Genomic DNA, 24,072 nt, shown 5'->3' on the forward strand with positions numbered 1-24,072 from the left:
CATAATATGGTTAAAATTTAACCTCCAGGTGGTGGGGAAAACATCTCAGCCGCTCACAACTGCAGCACTTAATTTCAGAAAGGGGAACTGCAAGAAAGTGAGGAGGTTAGATAAACAGAAATTAAAAGGTACAATGCCAAAAGTAAAACCCTTGCAGCTGTATGGAAGCTTCTCAAAGACACCATAATAGAGACTCAACTTAAATGTATAACCCAAATTAAAAACACAATTAGAGAACCAAAAAAGTGCCACCGTGGCTTAGCAATCAGGTAGAAAAACCAGTGAGAGCTAAAAAGTCATTGTTTGAAAAGTGGAAGTTAGATCCCAGTGAGGAAAATAGGAAGGAGCATAAACGGTCAAGTGTAAAAACATAATAGCTACGTCTACACTAGTCCCCTCCTTTCAGATGAGGCATGTTAATGAGGCAGTTCAGATATGCTAATAAGGTGCTGATATGAATATGCAGCACCTCATTAACATAATGACAGCTGTGCATGATTCAAAAGTGCCGCTTTCGGAATGCACGCTGCCCGGGTGGACGGAGGCCTTTTGAAAGGAGCCCCTGGACTTCGAAAGCTCCTTCTTCCTTTGTGGTTTTAAGAATAAGCGGCTTTTGAACTCTGGGGGGTCCTTTTGAAAGGCCCACATCTACACGGGTGGCGTGCATTCCAAAAGTGGCACTTTCAAATTGCCTGTGGCCATCATTATGCTAATGAAGCTCTGCATATTCATGTCAGTGCCTTATTAGCATCTTCCAAATTGCCTCATTAATATGCCCCTTCCAAAAGGAGGAGGCTAATGTAGGCATGGCCAATCGGAAAAGCCAAGAAGGAGTTTCAAGAACAGCTAGCTAAAAGCTCAAAAATAATAGCAAAATGTGTAAGTACATCAGAAGCAGGAAGCCTAGTAAACAAACAGTGGGACCATTGGACAATTGAAATGCTAATAGACCACTCAAAGACAACAACGTCACTGCAGAGAAACTCAATAAATTCCTTGGTTTAGTCGAGCGTCACAACTGAGGGTGTTAGGGGAGATTCCTAAGCTCTAGACATTGTTTTTAGGTGATAAATCTGAGGAATTGGTCCCAGTTTGAGATGTCATTAGAGTAAGTTTTGGAAGAAATTGCTAAATGTAACAATAACAAGTCACAAGGACTATATGACATTCACCCAAGAGTTCTAAAAGAACTCAGATGTGCAATTACAGAACTATTAATTGTGGTTTGTAACCTATCTTTCTAGGCATGTCAAACTTAAAGCGTACCGAGGGCCACACAAATGAAAACTGGTAGCTTTCAGGGCCACCAAAGGCAATGCACTTCTATAGGGAAGTCGTAATTATTTATTACTATAAATTATGTTTTAGTTACATTTTATAATATTTTACAGGTCTTGTTTAAATATTAAAATTTTAACTGAGAATTTAACTCACTTTTATTGTTTTATAATTTTATTAATTGTTCATAATGATGTGTAAAATAATTTGCTCATGTATAATTTTTAATTTAAATATAAATGTAAGGTACTTTAATTTTTATGATAAATAACTTGTTTTGTTGAAATAGAAACAAGCATAGATAGTGGTTAATCAAATAATGAAGGCCCCTTGAGGCTTACACTTCCCCCTGTTCCATGCACTAGCCCCCAGTCCCTTTTTGGCTTGCACTACCCTCAGGGCTTCTTTGCACTGCCCCCCTTCCATGTATTGGTTCTGATTCTATTTGCAGTATTGTTCTAGTGGAGTTGGTCCCAGGATATTAGAAAGACCAAGTGAGTGAGATGTATCTCTTATTGAACTGGCTTCTGTTGGTAAAAGAGAAAAAGCTTTCAGCTAGAAACCAGCTCTTCAGTTCTGGACTTGTGTAGCTTGTTGGTTTCACCAACAGGAGTTGGTCCAATAAAAGATATTCCATCACCAATTTACCTATTTTATTCCTTTCTTTTGCTGCTGTTTCATATTTACCATCTCTATTCCAGAACAGCTTTATGCAGTTTGTTCTTTAATGCCAGTTATCTGATTATACATGCAGTAGTAATCTTGATCGCTGAAACGTCAAATGTGTGTCTACAATTTTCTGATACTGATCGCTTTATTTATTTATTTAAAATATTTTTACCCCGCCTCTTTTCAAATAGTTGAAGTGGCTTACAAATTTTTTTATGAATATAAACATATATAGAAGATTTAAAAATACAAAACTCCAAAAGGACGTAAAACCTACTAAAACATGAATTCTTTTATTTTCTTCCTCACAAGTTAATAGAGTTAAGCAATCTGTATGAACTCATTATGCTTGCTTTTCTCTTTTTAATTTATTAGTTTCATCTGTTTGTTTTAGGGGTTGTTCATCTTAATTAAATCCTTCCACTCATTTGGCCCAACATTAAAAACTTCCTTACTGAATCTCCATTTGAAAACACTGGTTTTTGTCTTCAGTATTACCAAGATCTCCTCTTTTTTTGTTTGGTCAAGTACCTTAAATATTCTAAATTAATAAGTGCATTTATAATAGGTGATGTTTCATGGATGCTGGAATTTTGGGGTATGAATCCAGCACGGAGTTATGTAATGAGATTGGTTTGTCAGTTTATATTCTGTCTCTATCCATAATGGATTTTCTCTGGCTGGTATTTTGAATGGATTTCTGACTTGTGCAGGCCTATAGTATACTTTAAGTGACAGTGAGTGATGTCTTCCACTTACTGATGACTTCTGTGTCACCTTCTCTTAGTTCATGCCAGCGGATATCCAGTACACTTTGAGAGTTTCGTAGTCATGAGCAATGTTCCTCTAATCTTTTCCATCCATATGCAGAATAAATATTTTATGTACACCAAGGCATATGCACATGTGCCCTGTCAATAGAAAAAACAACCTAGCTGTGGACATTATTCTAATCAGCTGGGCAGCATTTGAATCTCTCCTGAGAGCTGCACAAGCTCACAGTTTACAGGGACCACTGAGAGAGGCAGCCTGGTCCGATAGCTGCATCAAGAGACTCAAGTATTGTTCCTGGTTTCTCTTCTGACTTGCTGAGACTATGGGCAGGTCACAGGTTGTTCTTATGGCTTATCTTTAAAACAAGGAAATGAGGGTGATACTTAACACTGTGAAGCGCTTTGATATATGTGGATGGAAAGTATTACCGAAGTGCAGACTATTACTGCTCACTGCACAGGAGTATGATTTATGCTGATGTATTTATTTTTGTTTTGCAGTTGGAGTGCCTCAAACTGATTGCCTCTCAGAAATTCACAGACAAGCGCATTGGGTACTTAGGTGCCATGTTGCTACTGGATGAAAGACAGGATGTCCACCTTCTCATGACCAACTGCATCAAGAAGTAAGACTATCTTCTCCTTTCCCATCAGCAAATGTGCATGGAGATTTCAGGACCACACAGGTTCCTGACAGTAAATTTTGGGATGCCTTATTTCCCCACTGGCGTTTAATGTGAAAATGGGGATGTTTTCCATCTAGAAATCTTTAGTTACTTTAGTGCCCAGGACATCCTGTAGTCACCTTGCACGTTGGATTGTTGCTAAGTTACAAACAGCTATTTACCTAAAAGGGTTTTACAGCTTGGTGTGTATAACGGTGATGTTTACTCATGGAACTTCCATGTCTCAGGAAATCACTTGGGGATGCTGTCTATTTGGTGGCTGAGAGACTGCAATACCTGTCATTAAAACTTTCCTTAAAAGAAAAGGAAGCTAATAAGGTTGTAATGGGTTTCCTGTGGCTAGTGGAGCAGCTTCTAGAGATACCATGGTGGCAGTTACTGTCTCACCTAGCAACAGAGCAAGCCCTGGTTGAATAGTTAAGGGAGGCAAAAGTCACTTGAGGCTCATCCACACCATATATTTAACTGAATTTAGAAGATCTGGTTATAACACAGCTGCAGTATGCAGTGTAGACTGGACTTTAGTCTAAGTGCTGAACAGTGCTGTAGTGATCTTGTACTGGTCCTCTGACTCAATCATATTTATAAGGTAGGTGGGCTCTTATGAGTCATGTGATTCTAGGGTCTGAAGCTAGCTACAGTCTGTTCTAAGAGTTTTTGGGCTGGTTGGTTATGGTGGTGCAATGGGGTGCTAGCTGGCAACAGTTTTCTGCAATGTATTGCGCAGTTAGTTTGGAATCTCCCAGAGCTGTGATCAGAAACAGAAAACTGTGAGGCTTCCATAAGGATGCTGTTTAAGTTGTGGGTGGGAATGGAGAGCAAGTTGTTTTAAAAAAAAAAAAAAAAATCAGTGTTTTCTTCTTGATCAGGCCTCCTTTTGGTTGTTGGAGAGGGAAGAAGCCAGACAGGGGAGCTGAGAGAGTGAAATTTTTTACTTAGATTTTGCAAATAAACTCACATTGTTCTGTATGTAAAACCAAAAAGCAGTCAAGTAGCACTTTAAAGACTAGCAAAATAGTTTATTAGGTGAGCTTTCGTGGGACAGACACACTTCTACGAAATTCTCTACGAGTCCCACGAAAGCTCACCTAATAAACTATTTTGCTAGTCTTTAAAGTGCTACTTGGCTGCTTTTTGTTTTGATAGTATATAGACTAGCACGGCTTACTCTGTTACTGTTCTGTATGTACTGATTGAATAACATCTGAGAAGTCTAATCTAAAAAATAAATTTGTCTCCCAGCTCCCACTGACTGCCTTTTCCCTTGTCTCTGCTTGTCCCCACAAAAGGGACCCCATCAATGGGGGAGCAAATTGGTTTCCTACGTCTTGTTCTGAATATCTTTATTGGACGAAGTGGTGGGGAGAACAAAGGATTTTGAACTGAAATTCTTCACTGAGAATGAGGCTAGCTTCCTTCCACTTGTAATATCTCCAGAGAAGGCTAATTTCTTCTTCTTGTGCATCCCAGGTTGGGTGTGTACTGGTGCACACCCAGTCATCAAAAGCTTTTTGCCTTAGCCAGTAGCCATAGGGTCAGTGTGGTGCCCCTTGGAGTGGCACCAATATGGTGACCAATGTATGCACCTCCCAGTCTACCCCTGCTGAGTTTCTTCTCACCACCCTGCCGCTCTGGTGATTCTCTAGTCAGTTTAGTAGCTAGTAGCCTGTTTTTATAGTGTAAGTAGTTCTTAAATACGTGTAAATAGTTTTATTGTTAGGTAGTTAACTTTCTCACATTTTGAGAGCCAAGATGGGGCTTCCTTGTCACCAGGGGATGTCTGGTTCTCCAGGCCTTAAGACTTGCTCTGTAGCAAATGTATGCCTAAGGTAGGGCCCAGTGCCTCAAAAGTCCTCCTAGTGGAAGCGGCACTTCAGCCCCAGGAGTCAGTCACCAGCAGGAGCTGGAAGTGGAGCCTTTTCAGTGCAGAGTGCACCAGCACCGTCCACTACGGTGCCGACTAAGGAGTCCTGGCACTGGGAGCAGGTGCAGGCGCTGTTGCCCGTGCAGCACCATCGGAGTCAGTCTCCAGTGCCAGAGAAGAAGAGGTACAAGAAGCATGGATTGCCAACGTCAAAGCACGGCGACCACAAGTCCACAGCTCCACCATGCCCTGCCAAGGGGCAGGAGGCACATACGTTGAAGCCAGTGCTAGTGGGAGCCCACATTCTCTGGACTTGCCCTCAATGCCGGAAGTGTTTCAAGCGGCTCAATGTCTACTCCAGGTGATGGTACTGAGTCCTTCTCCATCTATGGAAGACTGGTGCCGTAACACGGAGACGGAGGAATACCCAGTGCATGTGGAGGTGATGCTGGTGCCGATTTCGGCACAACATTGACACTGGCACTGACCCCTCATTCAATGCTGAGTTAGTTAGGTAGTTAAAGTTAGAATCCTTCAGTCTATGTAGACTATGGATCGCGCCCTTCGTAGTTCCGTTTGGCATCCTCATTTGCAGCGTCGGCTGTGACTGTGAAGACCCACATGAGTGTGACAGTCCTTGCTGCATCTGTTGCATATCTAATGGGTGTCTGGCAGGTCCTTGCTGTGCTTTTTGTGGGCTCGCTTTTCCTTTGCTAGCTGTCTGATCCTCAACTCACCCTTCTTCTTTGAGTGGTCCCCATGGGTGCTCCACCGTAGGTGTCGGGCTCGCCCCGGCACCGCAGCTCGGAAAATCTTCAGCAGTCTCCGTCGGGTTGCACATGCACCGATGCGCGTCGGCTCTTTGCGCGCTTATGGTCACGTGCGCAATCCCGTCCCCGGCAGTTCCTTCTCAACCGCCAACGGCTGCAGACGGAATCCTCTCTGGCTCCAATGCCTGAGACAGATAAACTCCGTTTTTATTCGTTTTTACTAGTTATAGTTATAGTTAATAGTCACTTAGTTATTATAATATTAGTTCTACTGTGTATATAGTTTTTTTCTAAAAGCAAAAGACTGTGTTAAGGATCAGAGCTGCCGCCTTCGGGCGGGCCTGCTATTTTTGACAAGCCTTCAACGGTTATCGGTTGCTATTGTTTGGTAAATAGACTGTTAAGTGCGCTGTTAGCACTTAAGGATTCAAGGACTTAAAGTCTAACAATGTCGTCTCCCAGTTTTAAAAAGTGTGAATCCTGCCGGGAGGCCATGCCTGCCTCGGACGGCCACAGTAAATGTATCCGGTGCCTTGGGGAGACCCACGTCCCCCAGAAGTGTTCTCATTGCTCTAAATTAACAACTAGAGCTCGGAAACACAGAGAGATGAGGCTCAAATTGCTTCTCTTTGACAAAGCCTTTCAGCCTGCCATGTCGGAAAAGCCCCATAAGGAGGGCTCTTCAGGTTTGCACAAGAGGAAGGCTGCCTCTTTGATCTCTTCTGTGCAGAAGAGAGAGGCTTCTGCAGCTCAATCCCTGCCCGTCACCTCTGGGAGCAGGACGAATGAAGCAAGGGGCCCGGGCCCTCTGGCCTCTTCTGCTGGGAAGGCTGCGGCACATGTACCTGTACAGGGGCCTGCGACTCTTAAGGAGACGGCACCGAGCTTTTTGGCTCCGACGGCACCGGAGCATCAGCACCCGGCACGGAGCCCTACGGGACCGGACAAAACGCCCCAAGCGGCACTGAGGATGACAGCACTGAGCACGGCACCGGGGGCAGCGGAACTCAGCACGGCACCGACTACGGTGCCGAGCCCCCTGGCACCGATCAGACTTCCGGTGGTACCTGAGCGAGCAAAAGCCAAAGCAAAGACCCGGCACTGCAGTCCCTCCCCCGAGGTAATTGCGCTGCCATTATCACCGCGATCCCCCCGGAGATTCAGCGAGCAGCAACGCCTTCAGCCTGCCACAGGCTTCCATCTCCTTTTCTTCAACGACCATCTCCTGGATATGCATGCTTTTCACCATCTTCCAGCAGAGACCCCTAATGAGTATCATCACAGAGGATCTCCCCCTACGTCAGTGTCGTCTCGACGATCACGTCATTCCTTGCATCATCCTTATGCTTTCGGGTCGTGGTCTAGGTCCCCATCACCGGGACCCTGCCCTTGTTGCTATGGCCGCCACCATTATCCAGGACATCAACACAGGAGTTCGGCATTTCGTCGTAGATCCCCATCAACCCCTCATCAATGTCACAGTGCACAGGCTCAACCTGGGGGAACAACACAAGTTTCCCAATCAGAGACTGGTTCAAAGGATTTTGAACCTCATTTCGAAACCTCAAAACAGCAACCATATGAATACAGCCAGGATCCCGAGGAACTGGAGGAAAGATACCACAGTGATGCCTCCTCATCCTCCCCAGACGAAGCAGTTGTTCCTGGGGACATCTCTCCCCCAGATGACCTAAACCAATTCCAAGAGCTGTTCAAAAGGGTGGCCCAATCTCAGGACATTCAAGTGGCGGAGGTACAGGAAAAACACCACAAGCTCCTTAAAAACCTCAGGCCCCCTTCTTCTTCTAACATAGCCATACCATTGGACAATACAATTATGGAGGCAGCCACTAACATATGGCAGACTCCAGCCTCCACTCCTCCTACCAACAAAAGAGCAGATAAAAAGTATTTCATCCCTGCCAAAGGCATGGAGTTTTTGTTCAGTCATCCACAGCCAAATTCGCTAGTGGTTGAATCCTCTCAACATAGAGCCAAAACATCCCAGTATAAATCCGGGGGACTGGACAAGGATATAAAGAAACTGGACCTCCTCGGTAGAAAGGCTTACTCATCATCTACCCTGCTGCTGCGGATGGCTAACTATGCAGCCCATTTGTCGAACCACAATTTCGACAATTATTCTAAGCTTACTGCTCTCATGGACTTTCTCCCGGAGGATAAGAAGCCGGTTCTTAAGGCAATCGTACAAGAAGGATACGCGGCTTCTCGAGCAGGAGTCCAGATTGCCTTAGACGTAGCGGACACAGCGGCTCGTGCCGTAGCCACTGCGGTGGTAATGTGCAGGGAGTCATGGCTCCACATGTCAGGCATTCCCAAGGAGCTGCAAGTGAAAATAGCAGACCTTCCCTTTGACAAAATGAAATTATTCGCTCAATCAACTGACTCAGTCTTGCACTCTAGTAAAGACTCCAGAGCGACACTTTGGACTTTGGGGATATATACCCCACCATACAGAAGGGAGAAGTTTTATCCTCAACAACGGCGTTATAGTTACCAACCACAACGTACCCATTTTCAACGGGGGTATGACCGGGGCGTCATCAACAGCCACCACAGTACAAGGCCCCTAGACGTCGACCACAACAAGGCCACGCCTCTTCCGGGCAGAATATAAGGCAGCAGGTTTGACGGATATGTCAAGGGTCACGAAATCAAGACCGTCTCTCAGTGCCAATCTCAACACACATTTCATCATCGGCTCAAGCCATTCTACCCCCAATGGAAAAGCGTCACCTCGGACAAGTGGGTATTGGAGATTATAGCCACGGGGTACGCAATCCCCTTTCAATCGTTACCACCACCAAATCCTCCCACTGGACCCCTCTCACCTCACGGAACTAAAACGGGAGGTGGACCACCTCCTGTTCATAGGGGCAGTGGAGAGAGTACCGGAGCAATTTCAGGGCAAAGGTTTCTACTCCTGGTACTTCCTGACAGAGAAGAATACAGGAGGTTGGAGACTCATTTTGGACCTACGGGCCCTCAACCAATTCCTGCGCAAACAATGCTTCAAAATGACTACGATGGCTTCCATAATCATGGCACTAGACGATGGAGATTGGTTTGCAGCCCTCGACATACAGGATGCGTATTTTCATCTCACAATTCATCCAGCGCACAGGCGCTTCCTCCGGTTCATTGTAGGCACAGATCATTTTCAGTACAGAGTCCTTCCATTCGGTCTCTCTTCGGCACCCAGAGTTTTTACCAAGACCCTAGCAATCGTGTCAGCATACCTTCACAGACAAGGCATCTTCATCTTCCCGTACCTGGACGATTGCCTACTAAAGGGAACTTCCCAGGCGGAGGTATTGCAGATGATACACGTCACCACAAACACATTTACCTCACTGGGCCTCATCATCAACTTCTCAAAGTCAAAGACCGAGCCCACACAAAATATAGAATTTATAGGAGCTCGGATAGACTCTGTTACGTCAAGGGTATATTTGCCCGATGCCCGTTTTCGTGCCATCGAATCTCTAGTACAACTAATAACATACAGCCCCATTGTTTCAGTCCTAACGTGCTTACAGTTACCGGGGCACATGGCGACCACCATGTTTGTGGTACAAAATGCCAGACTACACATGCGAGGATTGCAGCATTGGCTGGTGACTGTATACAAACCATCAGCCCATACCGTTCACAGGATGGCATCACTCACAACGGAGACGCGAAGGTCACTAACGTGGTGGGCAAACCCCAAGAATCTACTAACAGGGGTGCCTTTCCGCCAACCACAAATTACTGTTTTCATTACAACAGATGCATCCCATACGGGATCGGGGGCACACATGGACAACAAAGCCACTCAAGGTTTATGGTCCCCTGTAGAGAAGACACTGCATATAAACGTACTAGAACTCAGAGCAGTGTTCAATGCGTGCGGGCATTTTCGGAATTATCTGCGTGGGAAAGTAGTCGGCGTAAATACCAACAACACCACCACCATGTTTTATATAAATCGACAAGGGGGGGCCAGATCTCGTGCACTCTGTGTGGAGGCAGTCCAGTTGTGGAACTGGTGCATTGCCAACAATATAACCCTAAGAGCTTCATACTTACTGGGTGTCCACAATGTAAAGGCGGACCAACTCAGCAGACACTTTGCACCCACGCACGAGTGGCAGATCCGTTCAGACCTGCTTCACCAAGTGTTCCGCAGATGGGGGTTTCCCCAAATCGATTTGTTCGCCACTCACGACAGCAAGAAATGTCACCGATACTGCTCCGGAGCGGGCATAGGACAGGGATCCTTGGGGGACGCCTTCATGATCCCATGGAAGGGCCCTCCACTCTATGCGTTCCCTCCCACAACACTCATACACAAGGTCTTGGAGAAAGCCAAAAGGGGGAGAGCACGCATGATACTCAGAGTCCCGACCTGGGATCGGCAACAATGGTTCCCACTGCTTCTGCGCATGGCACAGCACCGGCCATTTCCCCTACCAACAGTACCGGACCTTCTCTCACAGGCTCGAGGGTCAATACTGCATCCGCACCCGCAGGGACTTCGGCTACAAGCATGGTTAATCCATGGCTCAGCGCCCTAGAGACTACATGTTCAGAGGGAGTGCAGCAAGTCCTGGAGTGTAGTCGGAGGACTTCCACCAGAAGGACTTATGAGCACAAATGGACGCGTTGTTCTGCTTGGTGCTCTTCCAAGCAGTTGACATCTCTGGATGCCCCTATACCCATGATTCTGGACTACCTGCTACAACTGAAACAAGAGGGGCTCTCTATCCTCCACAAAGGTTCATCTTGCGGCTATATCAGCTTTTCGACATGAAGAGGAGGGATCAACCATATTCGCCCATTCTGTTGTCACGCGCTTCCTAAAGGGGTTGGTAAACCTGTACCCCCCTCGGAAACCGATACTTCCGTCATGGAGTTTGGACTTGGTTCTCCACATGCTCTCGGGACCGCCCTTTGAGCCATTGGCTACGGTTCCCCTTCGGCTACTTACCATGAAAACAACTTTCCTCTTGGCAATCGCGTCAGCTCGCAGGGTGAGCGAGCTCACAGCCGTAATGTCCACACCTCCCTGCACGATATTCTCAAAGGAGGCCGTGGTCCTACCTTTGCACCCAGCCTTCGTTCCAAAGGTCTCTTCAGATTTTCACATTAACGAACCCATAGTATTGCCTTCGTTTTATCCTAAGCCTCACAATTCGAGTAAAGAGGCATGGTTGCACTTATTAGACATGAGAAGGGCGCTGGCCTTCTGCATCGATAGAACTAAGCCTTTCCGGAAAACGGACAGACTCCTGGTGTCCATTGCATCCAGGTCAAAAGGGGAAGCCCTATCTTCGCAGAGGATTTCAGATCACACTGTCATGCATAAGACTGTGCTACAAGCTTCGCAAGACTCCTGCCAGTTCCGCCCAGGGCCCACTCCACTAGGGCGATGGCGGCGTCGATGGCCTTTTTCAAGGGAATCGCACTGAGACACATCTGCAGAGCGGTGACATGGTCTTCCTACGACACTTTCGCCAAGCACTATGCCATACACAGGATGCTTGACGAGGATATGCGCCTGTCGACAGCAGTCTTTTCAAGGGCAAGCTGCGCATGAATCAGGTGCCCACCTCCTTTTTCGGGGGGGGGTTACTGCTGGGTAGTCGCCTACGGTGGAGCACCCACGGGGACCACTCGAAGAAGAAAGAGAAGTTACTCACCTGTGTAGTAACGATGGTTCTTCGAGATGTGTCCCCATGGGTGCTCCACTACCCACCCGTTCCTCTCCACTTTGGAGCTCTGTGTTGTGTTTTTCAGAGACATCTGGAGCGGTTGATCAGGAACTGGCGGGGACCGGATCGCGCATGTGACCGTAAGCGCGCGAAGAGCCGACACGCATCGGCGCATGCGTGACCCAACGGAGACTGCTGAAGATTTTCCGAGCTGCGGCGCTGGGGCGAGTCCGACACCTATGGTGGAGCACCCGCGGGGACACATCTCGAAGAACCGTCATTACTACACAGGTGAGTAACTTCTCCTTCTGAAGGCCCTTGTATAGTTCCTGCCTCCATCTGCTGCGATCGTCTGCCAGCGTCCAGGAGGTCTTTTGCCAGAGGCTAGCTCACCATACAGGATGTCTTTTGGGATCCTTCCATCATTCATCCTGTGGATGTGGCCAAGCCAGCAGAGCCACCGCTGCCTGAGGAGGGTGTGCATAGTTGGGATTCCAGTAGTGTTGGACACTCTGTCCTTCCACGATATTCCAAGGATGCGCCTGAGGCAGCACAAGTGGAAGACGTTCAGCCTCTTTTCCTGGCGGGCGTACAGGGTCCAAGTCTTGCTGCCGTAAAGAAGGGTGCTGAGGATGCAGGCTCTGTAGACTTGCATTTTGGTGTGGGTGTACAACTTGATGATGTTCAACACTCTCTTGCTGAGTCTGGACAGAGTTGTGGCTGCTTTACCGATCCTCTTATTTAGCTCAGTGTGCAATGACAGGGTGTCAGTGATGGTGGACCCGAGGTAAACAAACTCGTGGACAACCACTAATGTATAGTTGTCAGTGCTGATTGATGGAGAAACAGCAACGTCCTGAGCAAGTACTTTTGTCTTCTTTAGGCTGATGGAGAGCCCAAAGTCCTTGCATACTTTGGAGAACCAATCCAGCAGCTTCTGAAGCTGGTCTTCTGTGTGTGACATGACAGCAGCGTCATCTGCGAACAGCATATCTCTGATGAGGACTTCCCGCACCTTAGATTTAGCTTTCAGCCTTGCAAGATTAAACAGTTTCCCATCAGATCTTGTGTGCAAAAAGATGCCCTCTGTTGAAGACCCAAAGGCGTGTTTAAGGAGGAGTGCGAAGAAGATCCCAAACAGTGTCGGAGCAAGGACGCATCCTTGTTTGACGCCGCTCCTGTTGCTGAAAGCTTCCAATAATGTGCCATCATGTTGGACGGTTCCTCTCATGTCTTCGTGGAAAGACTGGATCATCTTGAGTAACCGTGGCGAGCATCCTATCTTGTGGAGCAGTTTGAACAGTTCATCCCTGCTGACCAAGTCGAAGGCCTTGGTTAGGTCGATTGAAGGCAATATAGAGTGGCTTCCTCTGCTCCCTGCATTTCTCCTGCAGCTGCCTCAGAGAGAAGACCATGTCAACGGTAGATCTCTCTGTGCGGAATCCGCACTGTGATTCAGGATACACCCTCTCAGCAATCTTCTGGAGTCTGCCTAGGATGACGCGAGCGAACAGTTTACCAGTGATGCTTAGGAGGGAGATTCCATGGTAATAGTTGCAGTCGCTTCTGTCTCCTTTGTTCTTATACAAGGTTGTGATGTTAGCGTCGCGAACCTCTCCCTCTCTCCAGCACAGTAGCTCATGTAGGGGTTCCGGGAGAGTGTCCGTGGCACACTTGATTACCTCTGGTGGTATACCATCCTGGCCAGGGCCTTTCCTCCTGCAATGTTGTTGATGGCTTTCTTCAGTTCATCCACAGTTGGTTCCTGGTCCAGTTCGTCCATTACTGGGTAGGAGTTCGATGGCATCGAGGTCTGAGTCAACCACAACGTTCTCACGTGAGTACAGCTCGGAGTAGTACTCGACCCAGTGCTCCATCTGCTTGGCTTTGTCAGTGATGACTTCACCAGATTGGGATTTCAGAGGTGCCATCTTTTTCTGGGTGGGTCCTAATGCCTTCTTGATGCTCTCATACATTCCCCTGAGGTTACCCAAGTCGGCACTGGTCTGGATGCTGCTGCATAGCTCGAGCCAGTAGTTGTTGGCACAGTGCCTGGCTGTCTGCAGTACTGTTTTTGTGGCTGCTCTGAGCACTTGCAGGATATTCTGGCTTGGCAAACGTTTGTACTCCAGGAGCGGAGCGCGCTTTTTTTGATGGCTGGAATCATCTCATTGGAGTTAACATCAAACCAGTCATTTGTGTTTCTAGCTCTTCTTCCAAACACCGACAAAGCCGTGTTGTGCATTGTATCCCTCAGATGCTGCCATCTGGATGTCACATCGGCACCCTCAGGGTTGCTGCGCAGATTCTCCTCGAGGGTCGCTCTGAACTTTTCAGCTCTTTCTGAGTTAGCCGTCTTTCTGGCATCGATGCAGGGCCTTCCAGTTGGTTTAGAGTGGTGCAGCTTCTTGGGAATCACCTTGAGTTTGGAGCAAACTAACGAGTGATCCGTATCGCAGTCAGCACTCTGATAGCTGCGTGTCAGAAGGACGTTTCTGAGGTTATCACGTCTAGTGATGACCACGTCTAGTTGATGCCAGTGTTTTGAGCGTGGGTGTCTCCATGACACTCTGTGCTGTGGCATGGTTTGGAAAAATGTGTTTGTGATGCACAGATTGTGGCATGTGCAAAGTTCGAGAAGACGCTGACCATTTTCATTCATTTTTCCCACACTAAAGTGGCCTAAGTAGGAAGGCCACGAGTCACGATCAGCTCCAACTCTTGCATTGAAGTCACCCAGAATGTACAGTTGTTCTCAGGCAGGTATTTGCGCTATGGCAGCACTAAGCACATCATAAAACTTGTCTTTTATTTCCAGTGCAGCATACAGGGTTGGGGCATAAGCGCTGATCAGGTGGACAGGACCGACGCGAGTTTGAAGTATGACCTGAAGGAGTCTTTCTGATCCACCCATGAGTAATTCCACCATTTGTAGAAGGGTGTTTCTGATGGCAAAGCCAACACCATGCTCCCTGGCTTCTTCTCGGGCTTTATCCTGCCAGAAAAAGGTGTAGTCCTTTTCCTTTAGAGATCCCGAATCTGCGAGACGTGTCTTTGCAGAGCAGCCATGTCAACTTGGAGCCTCTTCAGTTCCTCATTGATGACAGCGATCTTTCAGGTGTCGCTGATGTCCTGAAGATCTTCAGTCAGACCTGTCAGCATGGTCCGCACATTCCAGCAAGCAAGCTTAAAACTTTGATGGTTCCCTTTTCTTGTTGATTTTCTTATTGGTTTGCCTGGTGCTCAGCTTTCAGGTCACTTGTCAGGTTTGGGAACCTTAAGCCTCACGTGCCCAGTGAGGCAGGTGAACAGTGGTGGGACAGTACCCTATTGGCTGGGGGCTGCTCAGCTTAAGGCCGGCGGTGAGTGTCCAGTGAGATGCGACGATCTCTCCCACTGTCAGAGGCAACCCCTGGCACTCGTTCTGTACGCCAATCGAGCAAGAGCTTATAACCGGTATCTGTTACCTCCCGTGTTGGTTCAACGCTGTTAGCAATGCTGGAGTACCTCTCCAGGCTCGAGCTTGGGCGATTATTGGGACCCTGGGCTGCCCAGACGCCAGTGTTTCCCTCTCGGCTTTACTGATAGAGTCCAAAGGAGAGGATAACCTCGACGTCTGGAACCAGCTCAGCTGCAGGAGTTGCTGGGTCAATGCCAGAAGTTGGCACAGAACTGCCTTAGGACTCCCCTCTGGATTTTCTGTCAGGGTTTATTCCCTTAGCCTTGCTCCTTTCCAGGATAACCCACAAGGCAGTGGGGCATGGAGAACGTGGGTACGGTCCCACTACCTCTTGCACCTCCCTGGCGCGACATATCCCCAGAGGTCCCCGTGACGACCACCTCGCCTCCCCAGGACCCTCCTCCCCGCCCCTCTGCCTCTCATCGGCTACCATCACCCCCCAGATCCTCCCTCCCTACCCCTTTTCCCCCATCCACTTCCATGTCTCCCGACTGCACCACACTGCCCCCTATCGGTTCTCGTTGCCCCCAGGTCCCCCTTCCCCCAGCCTCTCCACCTGGCCACACGCTGCTGCAGCCCCACGTCCTCCAGGAAGGCGCCGATCTCACAGCCCAGACGCACCCTGGGTCCCAGCCAAAGCTACCAACTCTTCATCTGGCTACGGTTGTCCCTGGAGCCCCACAGATCTGGTGCGGCACATGCATTCAGGGAGTGCAGGACTGGGCCTGCAAGCCATGCAATCTGGGCCAGCATGCCACAAGCAGCCTCCGTGGGTGCTGCCATCCTCGCAGCCGTACCAGACGCCTCCAAACCACCTGCCCACCACTGACACCCTCGATCTCGCTCCCCCCACCCCCGCTCCTCATGCTGCAGCAGGTCCCTCAGCTCCAGCCAGCAGTTGGGGATGATGCTGCCCCTTACACCTGAAGTAGTAACTAGCTCCCTCTAAGCTCCCCCTCTAAACTCCCCTCTCAAAACTCCCTCCTGTTAGGAGCCACTCTGTTTGCATGCTCCTGGTCGCATGCATACTCTGGTGCCATCTGTCATGGGGTTCGGTGGTCCCCTAGCTCTGCATCCCATCTGCAGTCAGCAGTGACTCTCAGCAGGAGAACAGTGGGTTTATTAGCCAACAGGGACAGAGCATCATACAGAGGAGTCAGTACAGCAATCAGACATGCAGTCCAATCCATTTTGGGGAGAGGAGGCCCTGAGGAGCCCCCTGAGCCGGGGCCTTGCCCCCTCCTTTCTCTCTCTCTCTCTCTCTCTCTCCCTCCCTCCTTCCCAGCCTCATTGCTTTCCAACTCCCACTTCCAATTCAAAACCCTCTGGCTCCACCTCCCCCTTTGCCTGCAGTCCAGAGGTGTCACCTAGTTACCCTCAGCAGGAACCCCACACCCTCTGTGAGCCACACACACACACCCTTATCCCCCCACTACATTACATCTGTCCCATCAATGAGCGACGATGGGCCAGTTTCAGGTGTACTGTACTCCAGTGCAGGCACCATCAACATGGATGTCATCGGCACTGATGCTGGTGGCTCCACCATGGTCTTTAGCATCTGAGTCGGGGTCAGAGTCAGGTCCTTTTACTCAAGGTCCAGCTGCAGTGGGGGTACAAGAGTGTCTCGCCACAGTTGTCAGAGGCACCGTTGTTGTCTCTTGGACGATATGGTCCGGCCACTGGCTTTGCAAAGTGTGCAACAGTTGCCCTTTTGGCCCCGTGGGCCTTTCACAAAGCGCAGACCCAGAGCACAGGAGTGACATCCAGGGTGCCAGGGGTGCCACTGATTCCACTCTCAGCACTGTCAGTGTCGCTGGCTGCCCCTCTGCCGGAACAGCTGCAGGACCCACCAGATATTTCAGAGCTACCTGCCTCCATGTCGTCGGCGCCAACCTCGGTACCATCATTGGCTGCATCACAACAGGGCTGGACTCCATTAGTACTGACAATCACAGTGCCGATACCATCGGTGCTGGAAACCCAGGGACCAGCTCAGGCACCTGATCAGGGCCAAGGGTAAGGGCCCATGGCGGCACCATATCAGCCACCAACCATAGGGTTTTCCAGCCATTCAGCACCCTTCACCCTGTCAAGCACAGTGCCACTCAGCTTCCTAGTAGTGTCTTCTGGGAGCCAATTGCATGGACAGGGTGTAGTTACCCTCCCTTTCCAGGTGGAGGTCCAGAGGCTGTCCTCTTCATCCTCCCAAGATGAGGTGGTAGTGGGCTCTTCAGCCTTTCCTGTGTTGGAGGATGGTAGAGCCTTCCTGCAGTTCCTTAGGAGGGTTGCCCAAAACTTAGGGGTCAAGGCAGAGGAGGTCTGTGATGAGATGGACCCAGTCACAGACATTTTGTCCTCTGCGGGACAAACTAGGGTGGCCTCTAATCATTATCAAAACAACTGCCACCACGGCAAAAACAGTCTGGCAGATCCCTGCTTCCACCCTTTCTACAGCCGGTAGAAATGAGAGATGGTATTTTGTCTCATCCCAGGGCAATAAACAATTGTTCACTCATCTTCCACCCAACTTTCTGGTAGTGGAAGCTGCAAATCATAGAGAGCACCAAGGGTTCCAGGGTGTCTCCCCAAAAAACAGAGATGCTAAGCACTTGAACCTGTATGGGCAGAAGGTTTATTTGTTGGGCGGGTTAAAGTTAAGAATTGCGAACCAGCAGGTCTTAGTTATCAGATATGCTTGCAACTCCATTAGTGCCCTCTTCAGGTTGGCTGAACTGGTGCTGCCTGAAGCCAAACAGGGTATCACCTTGGTGGTGGAGGAAAACAAGATGGTTTCCAGGGCAACATTACAGGCGGCACTGGATGCTGTGGATGCTGCCACTTGAGTTATAGCATCCAGAATTGCCACGCGTGGAGGACATGGCTGCAGGTCTCAGACTTAGCATATGAGGTCCAACAGACGATCCAGGACCTCCCCTTTGATGGCCCAGTGCTGTTCTTGGAGAAAACTGATAAAAGACTCCAGGGCCACCCTGCGCTCGCTGGGTCTACATACACATGCTAATCAGTGCAGGCACTTCAACCCCCATCCACAGCCAAGACCCCGCAACAGCAAAGGGACGGTAACAGAAGGTGGAACAAGATGGGCAGGCGCCATTTTGTTCAACATTCTCAGGCAAAGGGCCATCAAAAAGGCCCAAAGGGGCCCAAGCTACCATTTTGATGGCATGGTCGGGAGCATCAAGCCAATTACATCCATTCCAGCATCCCCACTTCTTTCGTTTTGTCTATCCCCTTTCTACCTTATGTGGTGCAGCATCACCACAGACCAGTAGGTCCAGTGTGTGGTAGAGAGGGGATACGCCATTCAGTTCTCTTCGTACCCCCCTTCCAAGCCCCCTTCCCTGTCCCTCTTCAGGGACCCCCTCACAGGATGTTGCTATGGCAGGAATTGCAATCCTCCTGGGTTCCAGGGTTATAGAAGACGTCCCTTCAGGGGTCAGGGATTTTACTCCCCTTATTTCCTAATTCCAGACTCCAACGGAGTTTGAGACCTATCTTAGATCTAAGAGAACTGAACAAGTTTGTAAAAAGGATACATTTTCATGTGATATCCCTAGGTCTCATACTCCCTATGCTGAAACAGAGGGATTGGTTTGCCACTCTCAAGTTACAAGATGTGTATTTCCATTTACCCCCCTCGCAGGAAGTTGTTGACATTTATGGCAGACAGAAACCATTATCAGTTCACAGTACTGCCATTCGGTCTGTCTGCAGCCCCCAGGATCTTCACCAAATGCATGGTGGTTGTGGCCATGCACCTACATGGGTGAGGAGTGCAGCTGTTCCTGTACCTGGGCGACTGGGTAGTTAAGGATCATTCTCAAAACCAGTTGCTTCAGCATGTACAGCTGGTTGGACAAATGTGTGTAAGCCTTGGTCTGCTGATCAGCAAGGCAAAGTCCATAATGCTCTCATCTCAGACGATAGTTTGTGGGAGTTTGGTTGTCGTGTCGGTGCCACTCTGGGGGAGCCCCACCAACCCTATGGCTACTGGCTAGGGCAAAAAGATTCTGGGAACTCAGCATGCGCCAGCGCACACCCAGCTTGGAATGAACACGAGCAACACATCTCAAAGAACACCAGTAACAGAACAGGTAACTGTCTTTTGTAGGGTCATAGGTACTAGGATTTCAGCTGGAAGATTATGCACATAGCTGATTTTCCTAACCTTGCTCTTTTCTGAAAGTCATCTTTGTCGCCTTACCTTCCTCTTTATGCTACCTCACTTGGTTTTAATCTAGACTGTAAGTTAACTCAGCGTGTCTACTAGCTTTCAGTTTTGTATTTGGTTTCTAGTAAAACCCGGATCTTGATTGGAGATCTTGGGTACTACTGTGACACCAAACACAAAAATAATTTATGCACAAATCTTTGGGGAGCAGCTGGGAAGTTGTTGTCTACAGAACATACCTGATAAATTTGTAAAAAGAAAGAAATGTGCATGTAGACAACATACCAGCACATACCCTTTTGCCCCATCCTCAGTCTTATTGTATCTGCCTAACTGTCCCTTTATTGATCAATAGAAGACATGCCCATTATTATATGTAGTACAATTAACACCGTAGTTATTTAAGATTATTCAGTGACATAGATTGGTAATACCTAGGAGCTATATCTAGTTTGAAAAGAGTTTGTGTGTGTGTAAGTAAAAGTACTTTTAGGTGACAGATGAGGAAGATTTTTGTATCATACTGCATTGGAAAAGGCTTATTTATCGACTACTTCAAGTTCCAGATTAAAAGATTGTAGTTCATGAATCTCAAATGGCCTGAGTCTCTAAAACAGGTTCTCATAATTCTGCTCTTCTCTTCTCTTCCTCCTGCATGTGCTACGTACATGCTTTAAGGGCACCTCCAATCCACAAGGGAGCCTGTAAACTGCAGAGGCTCACCTTTTCGTAAACTGGATTTTTAGGCAGGCAGGCCTGTCTGGGTGCATGATTCAGCCTACAGTAAAAGTAGGTACTTTTTTGTTGTTTAGAGCCTAGACCTACGTTGTGCTGTTCTCTCCTTTCTCCAGGTGCTTTCTCTGTATCCTGTTCAGGTAGTTTCCTGTGTGGGCTGAAGTGGTGAGAAGGGAATAGACTGTAGCAACAGTGGCTTCCTGAAGGCAGGAGGCTGCTACAAATTTAAACATAAGTAGCCACTTAAGGTTCCTGTGGGCTGGATTTTGGGAGAAGGGAGCACCTTTGCCTCTCCCTCAAGAACCTGGGGCAGTTTTGGTTGTGGAGGAAGTTCCACAGAACAGGAGAATGGTTTTGCTGTAAGACAGGTGGGGTTGAAAAAATAGTGTCACTACAGTCCTTATCTCCCCCAAGAATCTGTGCCAGCCTTGAGCAGAGAAAAAAAAACATACAAAAAGATTGTCCATCCATGCTGCAGGTGGACCTCCTTCTCCAGGAGGCTAGCCCTTGCCCCGCCTCCACCTTCTGCCAGAGCCCTCAGTCCTTTTTCCCATGCCCATTCAGTGGCAAGATCCTCAATCTCCCTGTAGCTGTTAGAGGAACTTCAGGCCACGCTGAGCCTCTCCAGATAGAGAATGGGAAATGTGCTGGCTATCAAAGGCTATTAGCCAGGGTTAGCAGGGATCTGGTGCCTTAGTCTCTGTCAGATTCTGGGAATGGCCAATGGGATGAATCACTTCACGATTACCTATTCTGTTTATTCCCTCTGGAGCACCTGACATTAGCCTCTATCGGAAGACAGGACACTGGGCTTAGATGGACTAGTGGTCTGACCCAGTATGGCTGCTGTTATGTTCTAAAAGAAGAAGTTCTTTCTGAGGAACATTCAGCTTTTTGTATATACTAGGTAGATTCTTGGGTAGCTCAAGATCCAGTATCTGCTCTTCAGCTTCCCAAGTTTCAGTAATCTCTTTGGAGTCCTGTGTTACTGCTTTTCCTGCTACATCCCTGAACCAGGCAGAGGTGAAGATAGTGATTAACTTGCTTGTGGGAGAAGTGCTAGATTGGGCATGCCCTCTGTCAGCCCAGTACTCTCCAACTCCTGTGAGAATTCTCCACCATCTTTGATATCCCATGCTACATGCACTTGGTTTAGGCAGCTGCCTGGAAGCTAGGACAAGGACCAGCCACTTCAAGTGTTGCCCATTTGTGAGGATTGGTGACTGATGTCAAGTGGAGTATGGCAGCACAACTGCAGCAGTTCCATTCCCGTTGAAGAGGTACAAGACAAGCCAGTTCAAGTAAAGAACCCTACTTTACTGAACACCTTCATTGGTCTTTATCTTTGTATTGACACCTGTGTTTGTAAGTGAGAGGAGATAGAGGGCTCAATGCAGCCATGACCACAAACTTCCCACAGGCCGGAGGAACCAAATCCTGAACTGACATAGTCGCAAATGTTTCTGAAGGAAAAGGAAAGCCAACAGCAAATTAACTTTTGTTTCTGCCACAGAACATTGGACTCTCACTTTCAGTTGATTTCCCTGCACTTAGCAAGGATCAACTCTGGTGTCACTGGTAGTTTTTACATGCAAGAGTGGCACAGATCTTATAAATTCTCCTTCAGCCCAAACCGTCACTGGATCCTGTCAAACAATTGATGGGTTATCTTGTCATCTGGTCCAGTAATCCAGAAAACTGTTTTCAGAATTTGGAGTTGGAGATCACTGAGAGTCACAACGTTTTGGAATCTACTTGCTGCACTTTACAGTAGTAGTCTGTATACCATGATTGGAGGATCATCACTGTCGTATCTCTGGGAGGGAAAAGAGCATCGACATTTCTTGTGTTTATTACCAAAACATTAGCCTACAACTGTACTGTGAAGGGATATCACCACTGTAGGGATAACCTGGGGCAACCAGAAAGAAATTGTCTTGAGCCTATAACCCATCTCTCAAAGAAAAACCAGGAATACACTGATGTGTCTGAGGGAGGAAAAATTGTAGATATCCAGCTTCCACACACGGTATGATCTGCACAGCCTTGAAGACCCCCATATGGATCATCATAATCCTACAGAACCATGGGCTCAGCATCCGTTGGTGTCCAGTGTGTCCCTCACTATTTCCTTCCATCTTTCTCTGTCCAATGAGGACTGGCTTAATTTCTGTAGGCTAGCTCAGCACTAATCTTCTATATCACCTTCCCATTCTCTGTGGGATCTGCCTCTCCTATTTGAGGCTGTCTGTTATGCCGAATACCTGGGTCTTGACTTTTCGCTCACCATTAATTCTGCAGATATGCCTGAATAGATGTAACTTCTGTTGTATAATCTGCAGTAGGTTCTCTTTCAGCTCTATCTTCCTATGTGCTTCCTCGATGGTGACCTTCTGCATCCAAGCTAGTCTTAAGATCTTTCTGTAACAACTCTCAAAGGCCAATATCCTTTCTGAATATTTTGTTATCATCCATGTCTCACATCCCCTACAACATGCTGCTGAATGCATGTTTTCAAGAGGCTCAGCTTCGTTCCTGAGCTAATCACTTAGCTTTTCCAGATCTTATCCATCACCTTCAAACTTGCTCTTGTTTTCGTTATCCTAGTCACTATTTCTTTCTTACAATATAGATCATATGTCATGTTGCTCTCCAGATATGTGAACTTCTCTAGTTCAAGCCCATCTGCACTGGTCTTCCTTCCTACTTCCTTATCCCAAATACCACTGGTTTTGTTTTATCTATGTTCATAATCAGTCCATACCACTTCCCTTCCTCATTTAGCCCTTGCACCGTTCTCACTAACTTCTCTTAATCTTCCTCAATGATACTTCTGTCATCTGTGAACCTCAGGTTAAGTCTCATCCCATGCACCAGTGTGGATGGATACATATAATGGCTTTACCAGAATTAGGAGCAGTCCACTCCTATATCCAAGAAAAATATTGAAAAATATTTACCCTCTGTCATTTCCTCTCTCCTGGAGGGTGCCTTGTTCTTTTTATACAGAAGGAGGATGGATCACTGTGCCTCTGCGTGGGCTGTTGAGCCCTAAATCAGGTCAGAATCCATAACTATAATCTTATTCTGGGATTGTTAAATTGTATGTGAATAGCTAGGATCTTTACAAAGGTAGATCTTTTGGGACCTTACATCTTAGAGCATTTAAGAGGCATCAACGTGTGGAAAACGATCTTCCACGCCCCAGTATGGACAGTTTGCGTCATCGGTAATGCAAATTTGGCCTGATCAATGCCTTCACAGTTTCCCAACACTTCGAGAATAATGTGTTCTAGGATATCTTGGATAAATGCTCACAGAGAGGTAGCTGTGTTTAGTCTGTATCTTCACAAAACAAAAAAAGCAGTCCTTGTAGCACTTTAAAGACTGACAAAATAATTTATTAGGTGATGAGATTTCTTGGGACAGACCCACTTCTTCGGATCTGGAAAATCCTGATAAACGTAAACTGACACGACAAGAATTTAACAAGAAGAGAAAAGAGAAAAAATGAAAGGAAAACTGATTAATCAGCTACATAGGACAGATAGAGTAGGGCACAGATTGTGGGGAGAGGAAAGAAAGTAACTTACTGCAAATGTCTGTTAGGTATTTTGCCTGAGGTCACTATGAATATCAGAGATGGGGAAACTGTCGCACGGTTTTGTGCTGCAGCTGGTAGGAAAGCATCCAATACTGTATGTCTAGCTCCTAAGTGGGTGCACCACAGGGTTCTATGCACAGTCTCTGCCCCGTGCGCAAGAGCAGCATATACAGTGCACTATGGAGCCTCATACCTCACCCTCAGGATACCTGTTGGCTGCGTCTATTGGCAGCCTGCCTTAGCATTGTTGCTCAGGAGCAGTCAAAGTAAGCCTGAGCTCTGCCTCCTAACCCACAGCTACCTCCTGCCTCCCAAACTGTT

At 47.7% G+C, this 24,072-nt stretch overlaps 1 protein-coding gene across 2 annotated transcripts in view; it reads left to right on the top strand.

Annotated features, from left to right (window-relative positions):
• The window catches only part of AP1G1 (adaptor related protein complex 1 subunit gamma 1), a 126,601-nt gene that overhangs the window by 24,202 nt on the left and 78,327 nt on the right, over window positions 1–24,072 (top strand). For both annotated transcript variants that reach the window (XM_075009218.1, XM_075009217.1), the window contains exon 3: window positions 3,222–3,346. In XM_075009218.1, coding sequence (XP_074865319.1) covers window positions 3,222–3,346 — 125 coding nt within the window. The remainder of the gene's footprint in view (window positions 1–3,221; window positions 3,347–24,072) is intronic.

Source organism: Carettochelys insculpta, chromosome 14 (genome assembly GCF_033958435.1).
Source record: "Carettochelys insculpta isolate YL-2023 chromosome 14, ASM3395843v1, whole genome shotgun sequence".
Taxonomy (NCBI): Eukaryota; Metazoa; Chordata; order Testudines; family Carettochelyidae; genus Carettochelys; species Carettochelys insculpta.